The 18,960-nt window shown below is 40.9% G+C and overlaps 1 protein-coding gene across 1 annotated transcript in view; it reads left to right on the plus strand.

The window, feature by feature from the left end:
- The window catches only part of LOC135212072 (lon protease homolog 2, peroxisomal-like), a 249,420-nt gene that overhangs the window by 223,684 nt on the left and 6,776 nt on the right, over nt 1-18,960 (plus strand). Inside the window, 2 exon segments of the mRNA XM_064245420.1 lie at nt 419-631; nt 3,107-3,298. Of these exon segments, the coding sequence (XP_064101490.1) occupies nt 419-631; nt 3,107-3,298 (405 nt within the window).

An 18,960-nucleotide genomic window follows, 5' to 3' on the forward strand; every position in this document is an offset into this window, starting at 1 on the left:
GTCCTTGGTAGGTGAGAGAGTCTTGGAAGAAATTTTCGTCTTACTGTCAATACGTACTGTAAAAAATAACTGTTTTACGTGAAGGTAATGAACAGACCATGACAGTGGACATGAGTAGGATACCCCTCCTGACAAATGGCAGACATTAATTTTTTTGGTGCAAGTCCAAATTTTTCTTCTGATTCTTCTGTATTTTTCACCGTTTCTTAGGGCACCTTGTTGTGGTACCAGCGTCATTTTGTAAAGAATCCCACAACCACTCATGTTATATGCCATTCTTCTGTGTAATTTCATGTATGTAGTCTGATTTCAAAATGAAGTTGACAGCATTGTCCTATTGTATCCTTTACTGAAAGTGCTTTTATTTCAAGAATAAAATGTTAGTCATCTTTCTAGTTTTTAATTTTTACTTTTACAGCCTCCCATCTTTCAAAGTGGTTTAACTGGTCGCGTAAGTGTTCCTGGTGTGGCGGTTGGTTTGGCTTGGACACCTGTTGGTGGAGAAGTAATGGTTGTAGAAGCAACGAGCTCTGCTGGAGATTCCAATCTCACATTGACTGGCCAACTAGGTTCAGTCATGCAGGAGTCTGCAAAAATTGCCCTTTCTTGGGTTCGACAGCATGCAGAATTGGTAAGATGAGCTGCTTGTAATTCGTATGTATTTATGTATATTGACTAAATTGTTCATGAGATGACAATAATTATTACAGATTTGTGTGAGGTACGCCTTAATGTTTATAGTTACTGCAGGTCCTCTGTAAAATTTCAGTATTCTCATGAGGCCAATATTTGCAAAATTGTGCCAACTCCTCTCGTGGATATGATGAAGGGAAAAGAAAGAATATTACATAAATCAAAGGTTGGAAAGGGTTTTGTTAAGGAGTCATATATGTGGCATGGAAAATACGAACATAATCCTATATTATACTTACAAGATAATACTTTGGTTTTAACGCATTTTTTTTTTTTTTTTACTGTATGGTAATTAGTTTTATACTAGATAGTTGATAACAGTTGAGCACTGTTAGTTATTTGAATCAAGTGTGAATGTTTTTTACTTGTATCATTTTTTAAGTGCCATTTAGTAGTGGGGCAGGGCTTGTGTTGTTATCCTACGAGTGGCTGGTTAGCTTGGCCTTTCTTTCACAGTTTCCGTAGGGGGTATTCCTGTCAGTGCACCTCATGCAGTGCACTGATGGCATTACTTAAGATTCTTTGCAGCATCCCTTCAGCCCGTAGCTGCAACCCCTTTTATTCCTTTTGCTGTACCTTCATTCGTATTGGCTTTCTTCCGTGTTACTTTCCACCCTCTTGTAACATTTATTTTATATAAGTAACTTACCAAGTATTTACATTATGTACTATTATTCCCATCGTGTGGTAGCTAAAAATTTAAAAGCTGCGCAGTGCTTCTATTGGTTTTGTGTAGACATATAACGCAGCAAAAGAGCTAAATTCATTTCTGCTGGCTCTCGAGTAACATCGATGGTTTGCAGCAGCTCTGTTTTGAATTCTGTCATCGGTTTTTTTGTTTTATCTCAGGATCTGGTGAATTATTCTCATATTTGCATAGCTTTTATTATTAGCACTGGCTTAGGTTTTTATTACAAGCTTAGTTGGACTTGATTGTGATTTCAATGTCTGATTCCAATTCCTCTTGTATTAGGTACTGTCGGGAGGGGTGTAACACCAGATTGACTAAATCTACTTAAGACTCCCCCACAATCTGTAGGAAAATTCAAGTTTGAAAGAGGATACTTGTGATGAATGTAAAGACTAGAGTGAAAAAGAAGATTTTGTAGTCCCATTTTGACAAATTCGATAGCGATATGAAGTGGAGAGTGGCAGTTAGAGCAGCAGTTGGGGCACATAGCCTTCATTCTACTCCTGACCTTAATGCTATCTCCAGTCCTCTTACGTTTGTACCACCTACTCCTGTAACTGGCTCCCATGCTTCTGACCCCAGTGCCATTGCCAGTCTTGAAGGTAGAATTTATCGTAAGTTCGAAATGATGGTCAGTTCTACGGCGGAATTAAGAGTGTCCGTCAAAGTCCTAATGGATACTTTGCTGAGGGGGAACTTTCACTAATGTACGGATTTTTTCTATGGACCATATCTCTAAAATTATTATTAGAGAGTAAAGCCTCGATTCAATGGACCTGCAACCAATGGACATCAGATTCAACAGACAAAATATGGCCAAGGGGAGTCGTGGTTTTTACATTTACTATTTGCATGGCAAGCCTATTGTTATTGTTTGGCCGCATATATTACTCATGTGGCATGCATATTGTTTGCTTGCACTGCACCATGCATCGTACTGTGTATCATGCATATTTAAATACACTGTACCTAAATGTATACAATAATAATAGTCATTAATAGACAAAGCCTAGTACTAGTTCCAGAACTGGCCGTTCTTGTGCACGTGTAACTGTACATGTTACTATGTTGCTTCTTGTTTTTTTGTTGTGCCCTTCACTGTCTTTCATGCGTGAGAGAGGTGAGTAAAGGAAATGCACTAACCTCAGCATTGGTGGAAAATTAGAACTTATTAAGAAGCTGGAGTCGCTGTTGCCGAAGTCTGAAGAATACAGTGTGAAAAAGCAAACTGTAAGGGACATATGTAGCGGTAATGAAAAACTCCAGGCTTCTCCAGTGAAGTTTGATGCTGACCCTACTAAAGTTAAGAAAGTTGTATGTCAAAGTAAGGACCTGGAGGAAGCGGTCTATAAGTGATATGTGCAGAAGAGGTTGGTGAACATCAGTGTGTGTCGGGTGTAGATAATTGACGCAGCTACTAAATACAGGCAGTCCCTGGTTGTCAGCGGTGGTTCCGTTCTCGGTGGGGTGCTGATAAGCGAAAATTGCCATTTACCGAAACTCAGTGATTTATAGGTTTCGGTCAATGGCGCCTCTGTTATGTATGTTATGGCACCATAACTCTGTTATCACCTCCTCATGGTGCCGATAATAAATCTGTCCTAACCCAGGGATTGCCTGTATATTGCATTAATTGATAGTATTTCTAACAAATTATTACTTCATTATATATCACATTACTTGATATGTCTAATAAATTCTTATTTCATCATGTATTTACAGCTCCGGATTGACAAGGACTTTATGAAAGATGAAGAAATTCACATGCACTTTCCAGCTGGAGCTATCAGCAAGGATGGTCCTTCAGCTGGGGTCACAATCATTTCAGTCTTAGTTTCTCTTTTGACAAAACGCTGTGTTCGTTCTGATGTGGCCATGACTGGAGAAATCACCCTAAATGGTGTTGTTTTACCAGTATGTATTTTACATTCTATTTGTACTTTTCTTCACAATGGCCATTTTTGAGATGCAAGACTTTAATAGCTTGGAAAATGGATAGGATTCTGGTCTTATTAAATTAGGTTTTTAGAGTGAACTCAAATATCATTAAAATTGTTAATTTCTTTAATACAGACGGCCCGCGGTTAACGGCGCAATCACTCAACGGCGAATCGGTTTTACGGCGGTCGTCAAAAATAATCATTAAAAAAATAAGGCATTTTAAAGGTATCTTTACGGCACAAATTTCAGTTAACAGCGCCGCTAGCGCCGTTGTCTAACGAGTTCATACATATGTAGAAATGCCGTTCAGACCATAAAGGTTATGCAAATTATATTAACAAATTTTATGGAGAGTTATTATGTAGGTATTAGGGTAAAATATATGCCTCTGACGCTGTTCTATGCCGAAAATATCGAGTTACATAAGTGCAAATTTAGCTATGGATGTGTCGATTCATAAATGTTCATGCTTTTGTTTAAAATGTGTATGAAAATGTATTACGTGAAAGGCATTTTTATTTCTGTACAGAAATATGATACAAAGGCAGCTTTTGAAACTGCCCTTCACGTTATCAAATACGATGTTTTTTCATGTTCTTTCTTGTAAGCCGCCGCCTGCCGCTCTTCCGAAAATATCGATTTAAAAAAAGTGTAAATTAGTGATCGATGTGTCGATTTTATAAATGTTTATGCTTTTATGTTTAAAATGTGTATGAAAATGTATTACAAATAGGGTATTTTTATTTCTGTGCAGAAATATGATAAAAAGGCAGCTTTTGAAACTCCCCTTCAAGTTATCGACTACGATGTTTTTTCAAGTTCGTTCTTGTATGCCGCCGTCTGCCGCTCTTCCGAAAAATATAGTTAAAAAAAAAAAAAAAAAAAAAAAAAAAAAAAAAAAAAAGTGCAAATTTAGCGATCGATGTGTCGATTTTTCAAATGTTTATGCTTTTATGTTTAAAATGTGTATGAAAATATATTGCGTAAAGGTATTTTCATTTTTGTACATAAATAAGATACTAATTAAGGCAGCCTTTGTAACTACGCTCCACGTTGTCAGGGATGGTTTTCATGTTCGTTCTTGTCCGCCAGTTCCAAAAAATGCATTGTGTTATTTTATTAATTATGCATCTTTTCCATAAATCCTTTAAAAAGTTATACATTATTTCACTGTATCTAAGAATATTGTATGTATTCTCATATTATTGTATTTTAAAATACTATGGCAAAACTTAAGCCTGTATTCCGCGGAGCGGCCAATGTTGTGGTTTGAAATCAGCTGATGAATACGAGTCTTTCACCATAACGCAATTCTGAGCGAATGCTCTTGCTTCTAGTTAGCATAAACGAATATCTATATACTTGACTTATATGAGACAAAGTTATTTTTCCATATACAGCGTGTTTTTAGTGGAAATATTTATTATTGAATATGTCTCGTTGTGAATGTGAACTACTATTTTTTTTCGTTAACAGATTACGTTGGCGGCATGTTTATTGCGTAAAAATTACGTGATTTCCGTTTCGCAATACGTAATCCTTTATTATCACCGTAATACAAACTTTGCGTTATTTATCCTTATATCGGCGTGACCACAGTAAAATGTGTTCTTTCAAGCACAGTAGTTTTGATTAAAATGATTTTATCCCAATTTTATCTACAGTTGTGTGTGATGGCAGACGTTTACTGCAGTTTTATCCTTGTTGCCGATGTACGATAATAGTCATTAGCAGCTTGAACAGTTTTCTCAGCTTCAGTTATAACTAGGTTTTTAAATTTAACGGTATATTTCCCGATTGATCTTTAACCCTTAAACGCCGAAGCGGTAAAAATAAAAAACTCCCCCGAATTCTGGAGCCGGTTTTGTTTTTAGTGAGCGCGGAAGCAGAAAAATAATTTTTTTCAAAAATTCACAGCGCGCTTAGTTTTGAAGATTAAGAGTTCATTTTTGGCTCCTTTTTTTGTCATTGCCTGAAATTTAGTATGCAATTCATCCAGAAATGAAAAATAATATCATCATTATCATATGTAAATAATGCGATATATGGTAGCGAAAAAAAAAAAAATTCATACATAATTGTATTAAAATCACGCTGTGCAAAAAACGGTAAAAGCTAACGAGTTTCTTTTTTTTTTGTTGTATTGTACACTAAATTGCAATCATTTTGATATATAATACATTGTAAAACAATAAAAGCAACACCGGAAAAATATTATCACAAAATTATGTACGAATTCATAACGCGCAGACGTAAAAAAATTGTTTTTTTTAAAAGATTCACCATAAATCTATATTGTTCTAGAGACTTCCAATTTGTTTCAAAATGAATACAAATGATTGAATATTACGATACTGTAAGAGTTTTAGCTTACAATTGCGTTTTTCGACCATTTCGGTAGAGTCAATGAAATGTTGACCGAACGTGGTTTTTTTAACTATTTACGGTGATTTATATGCAAATATTTCGAAATGAGAAAAGCTACAACAACCTTCAAATATTTTTCCTTATATTTTACTTAAAATTGCGCACATTTTCATATATAAAACTCTATGAAATGCCTAATATGAAACGGAGCAAATTTTCCGAGAATTCGATGTACGCAATTCGGAGATTTATGGCGGAGAATCCGCGCGCAGAGGGAAGGAAAGTTTTTTTCATAAATTCACCATAAATCGAAATATTGTGCTAGAGACTTCAAATTTGTTTGCAAAATGAAGGTAAATGAATGAATATTACTCAAAATATAAGAGTTTTAGCTTACAATTGCGTTTTTAGACCATTTTTCGTTAGAGTCAAGTTGACCGAACGTGGTTTTTTTTTTAATTTTATCGTGATTTATATGCAAATATTTCAAAAATGAGAAAAGCTACAACCTTCAATTATTTTTCGTTGTATTCTACATGAAATTGTGCACATTTTCATATATAAAACTTTATGTAACGGCTAATTTAAAATGGTGCAACATTACCACAATCGCACGTATGATTTTTTTCGGAAGAGTTACGACGGACTAAGGAAAATGTTTATTTTTTTCATAAATTCACACCATAAATAGAAATATTGTGCTAGAGACTTCCAATTTGTTACAAAATGAAGGTAAATGATTTAATATTACAAAATATAAGAAGTTTTAGCTTACAATTGCGTTTTTTCGACCATTTCGGTAGAGTCAAAATTTGACCGAAGGTTGAAAATTTGTCACTTATCATTTTTTTTATATGAAAATATTTCAAAACTGATAAAAGCTACAACCATGGGTGTTTTTAGTTGTATTGTGCATGAAATTGCGCACATTTCTATATATAAAACTTTATGTAACGGCTAATTTTAAAATGGTGCAAACATTACCACAATCGCATGTATGATTTTTTTCGGAAGAGTTACCGCGCGGACGTAAGGAAAAAGTTTTTTCATAAATCACCATAAATCGAAATATTGTGCTAGAGACTTCCAATTTGTTGCAAAATTAAGGTAAATAGTTGAATATTACTACAATATAAGCGTTTTAGCTTACAATTGCGTTTTTTCGACCATTTCGGTAGAGTCAAAGTTGACCGAAGGTTGAAATTTTGGCACTTATCGTTTATTTATATGGAAATATTTCAAACTGATAAAAAAGTTACATCATGAGTATTTTTTTGTTGTATTTTTAAATGAAATTGCGCACATTTTCATATATAATACTTCATGGTAACGGAATCATTTAAAACGGTGCAAAATTATGTCAAGTGACGAAATAATTTTTGAGATTTGTCACTGATACTTTTTAGTGTGATAAGAAAGAAATTCGCGCTTGCGCGCCTGCGTAACGATTGTAAACAAAACAACCCCTTCCCCGATCCGTGAACTCCCAGCATCCCCCAAGGCGCGTGATACAAAAGTTTTCGGCTGGTAGGTCCTATAAGTATTTTTTCCGCGAATTTAAAAAAAAAAACTTTTTGAGCCGACGTATGGTACGTTCCATTCGGAAATCGGGGGAGATTTTGACTCGACGTTTAATAACGTCCATTCGGCGTTTAAGGGTTAATCTATATTGATCTCTGATCTATAGCGAATAAAGTTATTACATTAAGATATCTCAGTTCTATTCTATACATAACGCCATTTATAACAAATACTGGTAATGTTGCACTGTAGTACGATGATCGAAATACAAGCCAAACAGATGTTATCCAGTTCGGTTGTACTTAGAAAAAAAAAAAAAGTAGTTTCTCGTTCGAAAGGTTGTTCATGGCTGTACACGTTCACGCAACGAGTATAACGTTAAAACCATACTTTCATCATTCTCTTTTGCTGTTATTGAACTTATGTAACTAGAAGATGGATAAAGTTAGGCCATTGTAATTTGATCTCTCATAAAATCGAACTATCGTAAGACTAATGATCGTAACCTGAACACTACAGCTACCTGTACACTGTATAAACTTTATTATATCTTTACATACTCTAGACACCCACATGTACTGTACAGTAAATTCTATAGTACTATACTGCATAAATATAATTTTACTTATTGCGCCGTTGTGGGATTACGGCGCCTTTGACTGGTCTAGAGTTTCAAAAGAAGGTGTGCGGCGGCCGTAGGCTTTAAAATCGCTCGGCGTCGAAAATCGCTTGGCGTCGGTGGCCAGGAACGGAACCCCTGCCGCTAACCGAGGGCCGCCTGTATTTATGTGCATACAGTTGACCCCTGCTATATGAAGACTCATGATTTGCAGATTTGCATATTTGCAGATTTTTCTATGGACCATGTACAGTAGAGCCTTGGACCTCAACAATAATCTGTTCCAAAAGAGACTTCGAAATTCGATTTTTTTGAGATCTGAATCAATATTTTCCATAAGAAATAACTGAAAATGGATTAATCCGTTTGTAACCACCCATTACTACCCTAACCTTGCCTTATACAAAACAGTGCACATAAATTACATTAAACAAGTTCAGAGTTAAATGAATATCATAGTAGACGTTTACAGGCGGCCTGCGGTTAGCAGCACAATCGCTTAGTGGCGAATCGGTTTTACGGCTTTCTTAAAAAAATATTCATTAAAAAAATAAGACATTTTAAGGTATTTTTACGGCACAATTTTTGGTAAACTGCGCCGCTAGCACCGTTATGTCTAGCGAGTTCATACATTTGTTGAAATGCTGTGCAGACTATAAAGGTTAAGCAAATGATATTAACAAATTTTATGGAGAGTTATTACATACATATCAGGGTAAAATATATGCCTCTGACGCTGTTCTCTGCCGAAAATATCAAGTTACATAAGTGCAAAATTAGCTATGGATGTGTCGATTTATAAATGTTAATGCTTTTATGTTTAAAATGTGTATAAAAATGTATTATGTATAGGGTATTTTCATTTCTGCACAGAAAAGGTACAAAGGCAGCTCTTGAAACTGCCCTTCACATTATCAAAGAGGATGTTTTTTCATGTTCTTTCTTGTGAGCCACCACCTGCCAATCTTCCGAAAATATAGTTAAAAAAAAGTGCAAATTTAGCAATCGATGTGTCAGTTTTATAAATGTTCATGCTTTAATGTTCAAAATATGCATGAAAATATATTACGTATAGGGTATTTTTATTTTTTACATAAATATGATACAAATTAAGGCAGCTTTTGTAACTACCCACCATGTTGTCAGAGGATGTTTTTTCATGTTTGTTCTTGTCCGCCACTGTTCTGAAAAATGCATGGTGTTATTTTATTAATTTGGGAGCTAATTATAACTAATTTTCTTATTGAAACTTCAGCTTTTTGTAGGATAAAGGTAAAATCAGCAGCTTTTTGTAGGATAAAGGTAAAATCAGCAGCTTTTTGTAGGATAAAGTAGTTGGTTCACTTAAGGTAGATTCTGGGGTGAGCCCTATGCCTATGAGACATTTGTTTGGCGGCCTCTGATTAGCTGGTATCATCGGGAGGTAAGCCTCTCGCTCAGTGTCCCATATTTTCATCCATAGCTTAGAAAACTAGCAATATGTTTATAGTTCATTTATTTCACGTTTTGCAAAAGATAGGAAAGTTAGGTCGTACCATAGGATTTGGTATTAATTATACAATTAAATCATCTTTTCCTTATATCAATAAGATAAAACACAAACGAATTGCAAGTAAAAGTGAAGAGAGAAGCATTTAATTCTGTATACCTGTTTTTACATATCATTGGATTTTGCATCATTCATGTGATAAAGATAAAATAAAATTGTGTTTTTATACAATAAATTCACCCTAAATACACTGGTGCTCTCAGATTTTAGATGCATGTAATAATGTGAAGAGAAAATGAAGAATATGTCTTATTATGTTGCATCCGTACTTGACTCTGCCAGAAAGGAAACCAGTCTTACTTTGTTGTTTATTACCTCACTGAGATTATTATTTCATATCACTCAAATAAGTCTCTTGATATCTTTTGTTTGAAAATATATTCACTTAAGAAAATTAGAAACAATATGCTGAAACAACCTGATTAAAAAAGCTTAGGCCGAGTTGAAGAGTGCCATGTCTTTCTGTAGAGTTCAACTTCTTCCCTTGACTGAATTTTCCCCTGCCCCGATCTAAGGCTCTTAAGATACCAGATGCATCCATCTAATTATTATTATTTTTTTTTTTATCAAATGTCTAGATGTACTCATATATATGATACTGGACTGAAAATGTTTGACAGACTTAATGGGAATTGTGTGTATTTATTTACAGAAAATGTACCGACATAACACAGTGAATATTGTCGATATCGTTAATTGGCAACTCAAAGCTCTAACTGAGACGACCAACGCAACAATGTCTTGCAGATCATGGTCTCTCAGCAATACTGTTAAACTTGTCATTTACGGATGCAACATAATAATACATATTCTTCATTTTCTCTTCAATATCACATGCATCTAAAATCTGAAAGCACCATTGTATTCAGGGTGAATTTATTGTATGAAAATGAAGTTTTTATTGTAAAACTAATATTGTAATACCTACCTGAACACCTGAACTAGCCCTGGTCACTTACCAGCCCGAACCATCATTTATTAAAATTTACCAAATCTTTGGTTAAAATAAACGATCAGTGTTGCCAATCTCCTGGCAAACACCCTCGTTACCTAGTTACCAGCCCACCGCTAGTAGCCCTGCCTCACGGGCCGGTCACAACCCTGCCCCTCTCCCGTCAATCATAACTCAATAACTCTGTATGAAAGAGGGGAGAGGGTGGGGAATCATTCAGGTGTTCAGGTAGGTATTACAATATTAGTTTTACAATAAAAACTTCATATTGCAATACACCCCCTGAACACCTGAACTAGCCCGATTAACAACATTAATTTGGAGGTGGGGAATCAAATCTGCCCGGCCCTCCACTGTACTAGTTGTCAGTCAATATAATTGAGTACGCGAGTCAGTCTCAAGTTCATTGTCACTCGTCCAAGCTAATCTCCCATGTGTGGCCTTCTAGGCCTGCCATATGTGGAGGGAAAAACTCCCTGCACCTCTACCCTAAGGTCAAAACTCATTGAGTGCGGAAGGGATACAAACCTGTTTCCTCTCAGCTGGCTATGTGCCTCACCTGAGTAGAGGAAAAACTGAAGACCTCCCAGTGGCTCTCGGCCTCTCAGTAGGAGGGAATCTGAAGACCCCCATGTGGCTCGGCCTCTCATGTATGGAGGGAATCTGAAGACCTCCCATGTGGCTCTCGGCCTCTCATGTAGGGAATGGAGAAACTGAATACCTCCCTGTACGTAGGAGACAACGGTGTCGTCGATCGTAGTGATGTCCTCTCTTGTAGTGTTTGTACCTGCCTGTCTGTACTCTGCCTGGTTGGCACTTGGAAGAATACCCTCAGATAGACCCAGACATGTTCTTTCCTATCTTTTCCTAATACTTAAAATCCTCTTGTGATATATCATATCATGAATACCTTATACATATTCCGAATATTCGCTCCCTACTCTAATACTAACTCAGACAGCAAGATTGTTGGGTTTAAAAATAGAATTTAGGCCAAAGCCGAGTATTGGGACCTATGAGTCAGTCAGCGCTGAAGGGAAATTGAGAAAGTTTGAAAGGTGTGAAAGGAAGAAAAACCTCTGTTGCACAATGAGTCCAGTGTTAGGAGAGCGTGGAAAATAGGATGAGAGAATATGGAGAGAATATGAATCAGAAAAAGAGAGAGAGAGAGAGAGAGAGAGAGAGAGAGAGAGAGAGAGAGAGAGAGAGAGAGAGAGAGAGAGAGAAAAACAATCGTCTAGGATAAAGAGAGAATATAAAATCAGGAAAAGAGAGAGAGAGAGATAAAATCAGGGAAGAGAGAGAGAGAGAGAGAGAGAGAGAGAGAGAGAGAGAGAGAGAGAGAGAGAAATTACGATCGTCTAATATCTCCACCTCCGCAAATTACAGCAAGTTAAAAGGGTATTATCTTAACGATAATTACTCGTATAACTCCGTACACTCGTACAGCTACCGTACAGCTATGAACAACCAACCGAACGAGAACTTGTTGCTAATGCGATCGACTCCTATAACAACATCACTTTATTGTATTGATCACGTGTGACAGTAATCGAATCCGATAGCAACATCCGTTATTGTATTCATCCGCGTGGGACGGTAATTACTGTATTCATGATATAAATGCAGCTGAAGCTAATAAGGCAAAAATTACGTTCATCAGCAACCTGGACAGAAGTCCCGAGCTTATGTATGAATTCCAACGCAGCCGTGGTAAAAGAAACTAAAAGCATGAAAGAGCTCATTATTGTTGTTTTTCACACAGACAAAAGGATTAATAACGTATATAAAGTGTAAGGTTCGTAATACCTATGAAAACGAGTGAAAAACGAACGGAATCCTAAATTTAACGCCATCTAACAACAACTAGCTTCCGATGAGACGTATCAGTCAAATTTTGGTCTTAAATTACATCGTAAGACCCGAAACAGTATGACTTCGTTACATAAGTAAGCCTTCCAGATATTCATTTAATATGCTAACTAAGGACAAAACATTAGCCGAGACCAAGTGATATGGTTTGAATCTGAAGCCAAGGAGAAAAAAAAAAAATAGACTAGCCGGCATCCTTGTCTGTCTAAACCACACCTCCTTACAATAGTGCTGTTTGACGACAAGCTAGTGTAATTATAATTTAATTGAAAAGTAATAAAATAATATTTAAAGGTAATTAAATTAACTTTATTAGGCCTAATATTAAATTTCAGTTGTCATTGTAATTTGATAATACGACTGGTAATAATTTGTAACTGTAATTGACATAAGCTCAATGTAAATACTGACGGCAATAGTCTGTTAAACGTATGAAGACGTCATACATACAAATTCCTTATATCTGACATCTGATTATATGCCCCAAGCTAGATACCTCATTGACTATATTAAATGTCAACAGGAGTTGAAGACACGTCTCCTTAGACCGTTTGTACAAAACTTGCATAATGAGATGTTGTTACGGTTAGTCATTTTTAGTCAAATCAGGAGAGAATGAGATGGATACGGCGACGCAAACCCGTATTCGTCATCCGCTGATTCCAGCGTGAATGACTGCCGAGTTTAGTGTTTATACTACGCCAATATGATGATACACATAATACAATTATAATGCTTTAGTCGGACAGAATCCGATCTTCATTCTGTTCGATTACATTCATATTAATTATCCTCAGATCGGATTCTCGTTCGTTTTCAATTACACCTGTATTGATTATCCGAAGTCAAGAATGCCTTAAGCCTACAGCGTTAGCCAAAATAAAAATAACTACCGATATGTTGTACAGCGAATACTTTAGGTTAGGCTAGGCTACTGAATATGCATACGATATATTCATCGTGAACACTAGGCTAACCGTAGTTAATTTTATTCGATTCTCTTCATACGAAGATCGTAAGTCAATATGCATTGAACGGAGAATTAGTTGATATTACCAATTATCGTATCGTATACGTAGAGGAAAGTAACCTTAAAGACGAAGGAGCATATCTGAAAGACCAACCCTGGCCTAAAAGCTTCTGATTGCAAGGAACTCGAAGCAGGAAAAAGCTTAAAGATACTCTAATGGACACTGTGCCTCTAAAACTACTACTTTTAATAGAAAACCGACCCGGAAGAAGCCTGCACTTCTCTTCCTAACAAACTAAACACTATGTAGCCTATTATCCCTACTCGTCTATATCTGACCTAAGTTTTTAATCATCCTGAGAACTTACACATCGAGGGAAGGGGAATCTGCTGCCAACACTGCCTGCTCCGCGCCAGGGGGGACGGCGGATCCTGCCCGTGGGCTTGCGGATCCCCATAACCCCCAGCACCGGTTAGGGCTGATTCTGGAACAGGCAGGGGAGCTGGAACAGAACGATTAGTAATTTCAGTATCCCTATTGCTCGATCTATCCTCACATAATCTTGACAAAATCGGTAACAGAGATGTCATACTCGATGTCAGCGTACTCTCAAGTCTCTTAAGAGCACTGTCTCTAAGTCTTTATCTTGATCTACGTTAGTCTCTTCCTGCCTACAGTTACTTCTTAATACGAGACCTTTCCTATGTTTGAGATACCCTAACATCTGGTCCAAAGACCACTCCTGACATTCCAAACATCTGGTCTTTACATTATATTGAACAGGCCTACAATTTACGCATAAGGAATGACTATCGTGTCATAGGGTACTCATCCTTTTCTTGCATTGTTTGCAAAGACGATACGTTGTTGAACTCCGCTCGTCGTTTTCTGTGATGTCGTGGCCGAGGATGCAGTAGTCGTTGTCGTAGCCTGTTGTTTCTTTCTTCCTTTGCAGAATCAATGTCTAATGACAAGGTATTAAGAGCAATCCAACCGTAATCCAAAGGGATGCGTAATTCGTCACCAAATTCAATCAATCAAAGGTGCAAATGAAGGCCGGGCAAGACCAAAAGGAGTTCGCTGTGGATACATCTGTACTCCACCGCGAACGATAAGTGATTGACGTGAGAGGGCAGGTGTGACCGGCCCGTGAGGCAGGGCTACTAGCGTGGGCTTGGTAACTAGGTAACGAGGGTGTTTGCCAGGAGATTGGCACACTGATCGTTTATTTTAACCAAAGATTTGGTAAATTTTTAATAAATGATGGTTCGGGCTGGTAAGTGACCCAGGGCTAGTTCAGGTGTTCAGGGGGTGTATTGCAATACACATGTTTTACTTTATCTTCATCACATGAATGATGCAAAATCCAATGATAAGTAAAAGCATGTATAAAGAAGTAAATGCTTCTCTCTTCACTTTTACTCGTAATTCTTTGTGGTTTATCTTAATGATTTCAGAAAAAGATGATTTAGTTGTACAATTAACAATGAATCCTATAGTATGACCAAAATTTTCCTATCTTGTGCAAAGCATGAGATAATTGAAGAAATATAAACGTATTGCTAGTTTTCTAAGCTACAGATGAAAATATGAGACATGAGCGAGCTGCCTACCTCCTGGTACTAGCCAATCAGAGGCTTCCAAACAAACGTCTCTCATAGGCATAGAGCTCACCCAAGAATCTACCCTAAGTGAACCGACTACATGTAGCAAAAGAATTAGGTTAATAATTTTCTAGTTGCTAAAAGAAATATATGTACGCATTACTGGACTTATTATTTTAATTTTTTTGTACATAAATGTAAAACTTCAAACTTTAAGCTGTTTAGTTTGTAAACATCATAACCAATATTTGTCAGTTCTTTGGTAAGTGGTGGTTAAGTATAAGGGATGGTTATGAATTGTTACTTAGCCATAAGATTGGTAATCAAGTTGAAGGCCTAGCCTAGTACAGTCTACTAAAATGAAACCAACTACATTTGTGTCTTACATTGCAATACCCTGTGTTTATATCTTTAGTACATATGGGATTTCTCTATGACAGCTGTTTCGAAGGAAATTTGTTTTAGGAACACCCTTAAAAAGTAGATCATTTTGTTTTATTGGAATTATGATAAGTTTCCATTACACCTCTTATCAGGGAAGCTTTAATTGTATGACTTTTACAGTCTCTACATAGTATGAGTGTTAGTGTGTTTCTAGTGCAGTATCACATTTGCTTTTTTTTTTTGCTTGATTTACTGTATAGTATTTCATTACAAGTTTAGTTGACTAATTATGATTATCATACACACAACAGTACATGAGGATTTGTTCCGACACGGCATACAAACCTTCGGTCCTTTTACAATAGGAAGGTACTAGCGGCAGCTGGATAGGTCGTAAGCTTTCGAACAAGGGGTTCGGTAGTTAACTGCTTGTCCGACAGGCGCGCGCAGCGCGACTGGGAGGTAAACAAATCACTTTTGCTTTCGGCCTCACAGCGAGTGGACGTGTGTGTTCTGACGCTCTCTGCCGCTTCTCGTCGTTTGCTTTCATTGAGTATTTGGTTGTGTTTGTGTATGAATCATAATTGTAAGTACAATCATTTCCTCTTTTTTCATCATTTGTGAATTATTGATCAATCATGGAATCTCCACGCCTCGCTACCCCCCGGAGATTGTGCCCGGGTACCGAAGGGCGTAATGCGGAAAGTTCCGCTCCTTCCTGAAATTGATCCACATATTTTTGTGCGCATCGGTGTCGGGGGAGCGAGTGCACCCGAGCCGAGCCCTGTGAAGTGGTGTTGTAATTGTCGGAGGCGCAGTGGGGCTTGTACGAAGGTAGGAAGAAGCGAAGGCCTGCAAAGGAGTCGTCGGAAAGCTCTCCCGCGACTCCTTTGGTTACGGACACTTCGTCTTCTTTCCTGCCGCCCCGCTCAGCTCCCCCCTTCGGGGGGGGTTTCTAGGTCCTCTCCTCACCCGACCTGTCGAGTGTGGAGGAGGGCGCTAGATACCCCGATGGTCGAGTTGTACTCTGGGTCCTCTATCCGTTCGTCTTCGCGCGAGCGGGTAGAGGATCCTGCTAATCACCCGACCTTTGCTTCCTCAGGTGCGGTTGCCGCGAAGGACGACCTCGGACAGGTGTGGGCATCGTTGGGTCTGCAGGGCGTGCCGATTGTCCAGGGGCTGCTCTACCATCTCGCTGGCTCTGTGGCGTCACGCATGCTACGGTAACGACCACCACCAGACCCTTTCCAACACCTGGCTATGCTTCACCTCCCTCACCTGGTGTTACACCCCGCCCCCCGCACGTCGGTCCCTCTCTCACACCAACTACATCGGTGCAGGGGTCCATCGCCGTATCCACGGGGGAGTGTGATGCCGCCGCCTGGGTTTGCCGTGCTGCCGCGACCGGACTTCGTGTGCCCGAAGAGCTCGCCCCCTGGACCTCCCACCTGTACCTAGGATGTCTGTGCCGCTGGTCCGTCCACCTGGACCGCCTGTACAGCCTGCCGTACCTGCCCAGCCGCTGTTCACGGACGTGACGTTGCCGACCACTGACTGCTGCCGTTCCTGTACCTGCTCCTGCCGTCTCCACTGCTGTTGCTGTGATGCCTGCACCTGCTGACGTTGTTCCTGTTCGTGGCGCCGCTGCTCCCGATGCCGATCTGTTCGGACAGGTGCGTCCGGGCCCTGTTGCTTCGGCAACAGCAGCCCCGGCTCCGCCCTGGATGACAGATCTGACATCGGTCCTGAGGAGGTTGACGAAGAAGAAGAAGAGGAGGAAGGTGTCGTCGTCGTCGTCTGCCGCCTCTTCCCCTTCTTCTTCTAAGGCTCCCCCCCCGCCTAAGAAGAAGAAGGTCGCCTCCCCCCCCCCTAAGAAGTCTCCTTCGGAGCTTCTAAGGGCCCGTCTCGCTCAGGTGAGACGGGGATTCTTCCGCTGGTCACCCTGCTCCTTCGGGGGCAGGACCCGTCTCTTCTTCCGCAAGGAAGAAGACTACGGGGGACCAGACCAGAGGAGTGCCGGCTAACACCGGCACTTCCTCACCTGCTGTTAGTGTTCGAGCCACGGCAGCAGGGTCCGTCTCGCCTCTCGTGTTTCGCGAGAGGTACCGAGTGTACGGTCGCCTACCAGCGACCGTGCAGCTAGGAACCAGGCCTCTGAGCCAGCTCAGCGTCAGGTTCACGGCACGGAGCGGAAGACTGTGACAGTCGTTCACGCGATTCTCACCAGAACCAGCTCTCGCTCTCGCGGCGAGCAGCTGGCTACCCGGGCGACGTGACGGTCCACGACCGGCCACGGGCTGAGGCTGGGAAGAGGTCCCCCCGTTCGCCGGCGCCAGCCACGGCTGGTGCCAGCGACGTGACGCGCCGTGAGGATACGCACCGTCTCACCGTGACGTGGAGCTCGCCGGTCGCCTGACCGCGCACTCTCACGAGAAGCGATCGGGTACGGCGACCAGCACCAGCTCCTCTGACACACGAGACCGGGGCCGCTGTTCTCGGTCCAAGCCGTTCTCCACAGCGAGACGGCTCGGCTAGGCCTGCAGCTCGATCGCCACCGCGGGTTGACGATCGCCTGCAGTCTTCCAAGCCCCGCTGGTTCTGCCAGCGAGCGAGGAGGGAGCGTTAGGTCCTGCCTCTCCCATACCTTCAACCTCCTCAGGTTACACCGGGAGGGGCGAGGTATTGAGGAGTGGATCGTGAGGGGTGTGCCCTCAGGATCCCACCACGACGTCCTACGTACCAGGCACGGTTTTCTCGACCGCCAGGTCGTATGCACAAGTGGCTGGAGGACCGACCGAGAGGGGTCTCGCTGTTCCCCCCCTCGAGGGGGAGGGTCTCGGGAGATGCTCCCTGTCCGAGGGACTGGACGGTCCTACTCCGCAGGACGCAGTAACTCCTGAGATCCAGAGGAACTTTGCCGAGGTAATTGCGCTGATTCGTCAGCACAACGACCTCGCGGAAGGATCGCCGCTCCCAAACCATCCGAGCCCACGTCCCGGCTCGAGTCGTTCTGGGGCCCGAAGAGGGAACCCAGACCGACGGTGGGCTTGCCGCGGTTCCGAGCTTGCCGACTCAGTGCTGGACCAGGTAGAATCTCTTGTCTCCGGGCAAGATGGTTCTCTCAAGTCTGGCAGGTCGAGCAAGCTGCTTCCACCTCCTCTGCTGCGACACGCGCGTTTTTACGTGCCATCTGAGGACCCCGATGCCCATGCCGCCCAAACCAGGTGAACCCGGAGTTAGCCAGGCTGACTCCGGGTGTGTCTCTGCAGCAGCTCCTGTCCGAGAACCTATGGTTCTCGCAGCAAGAGGCACTTGGCCTGGAATCGACTGCCATGGCAGCTTTCCAGGCCGTCTCCTGGTTAGATCTGTGGTCCCTCACAGTATCTAAGTCGCAGCCAACTCCGGGGGAATTTCTCCCGAAGATGACTCGGCCTTTAGGAGACTTTGCCAGTCTGGGGAAGAGCCATCTCCTTCCTTGCCCACCAGACGGTGAACCTGTGGGCCAACTGGTTCTCCCGACGTATGGGACGCTGTCCTTACTCGGGTTTCCAGGGCGGCTGGGCGTGAAGCGGCATTGGGACTTGTAACGCAACGGACCCTTTACGGAGTTTTTCCACGTCTCTCCTTCCCAGGGGAGATGGATGGTGGACGCTGCGGTGGACAGACGGCGCACTGACGACAGTGACCGTCTGGTTCACCAGCAGTCTCAAGGCTTCTGGGCAGCCTCGGACTGCGGCCAAGCCAAAGAGCTCGGCTAGTGCTTCCTCGGTGGCTAAGGCGGTAGTCGCGTCGAAGC

This window comes from Macrobrachium nipponense, chromosome 40, assembly GCF_015104395.2.
Source record: "Macrobrachium nipponense isolate FS-2020 chromosome 40, ASM1510439v2, whole genome shotgun sequence".
Taxonomy (NCBI): Eukaryota; Metazoa; Arthropoda; class Malacostraca; order Decapoda; family Palaemonidae; genus Macrobrachium; species Macrobrachium nipponense.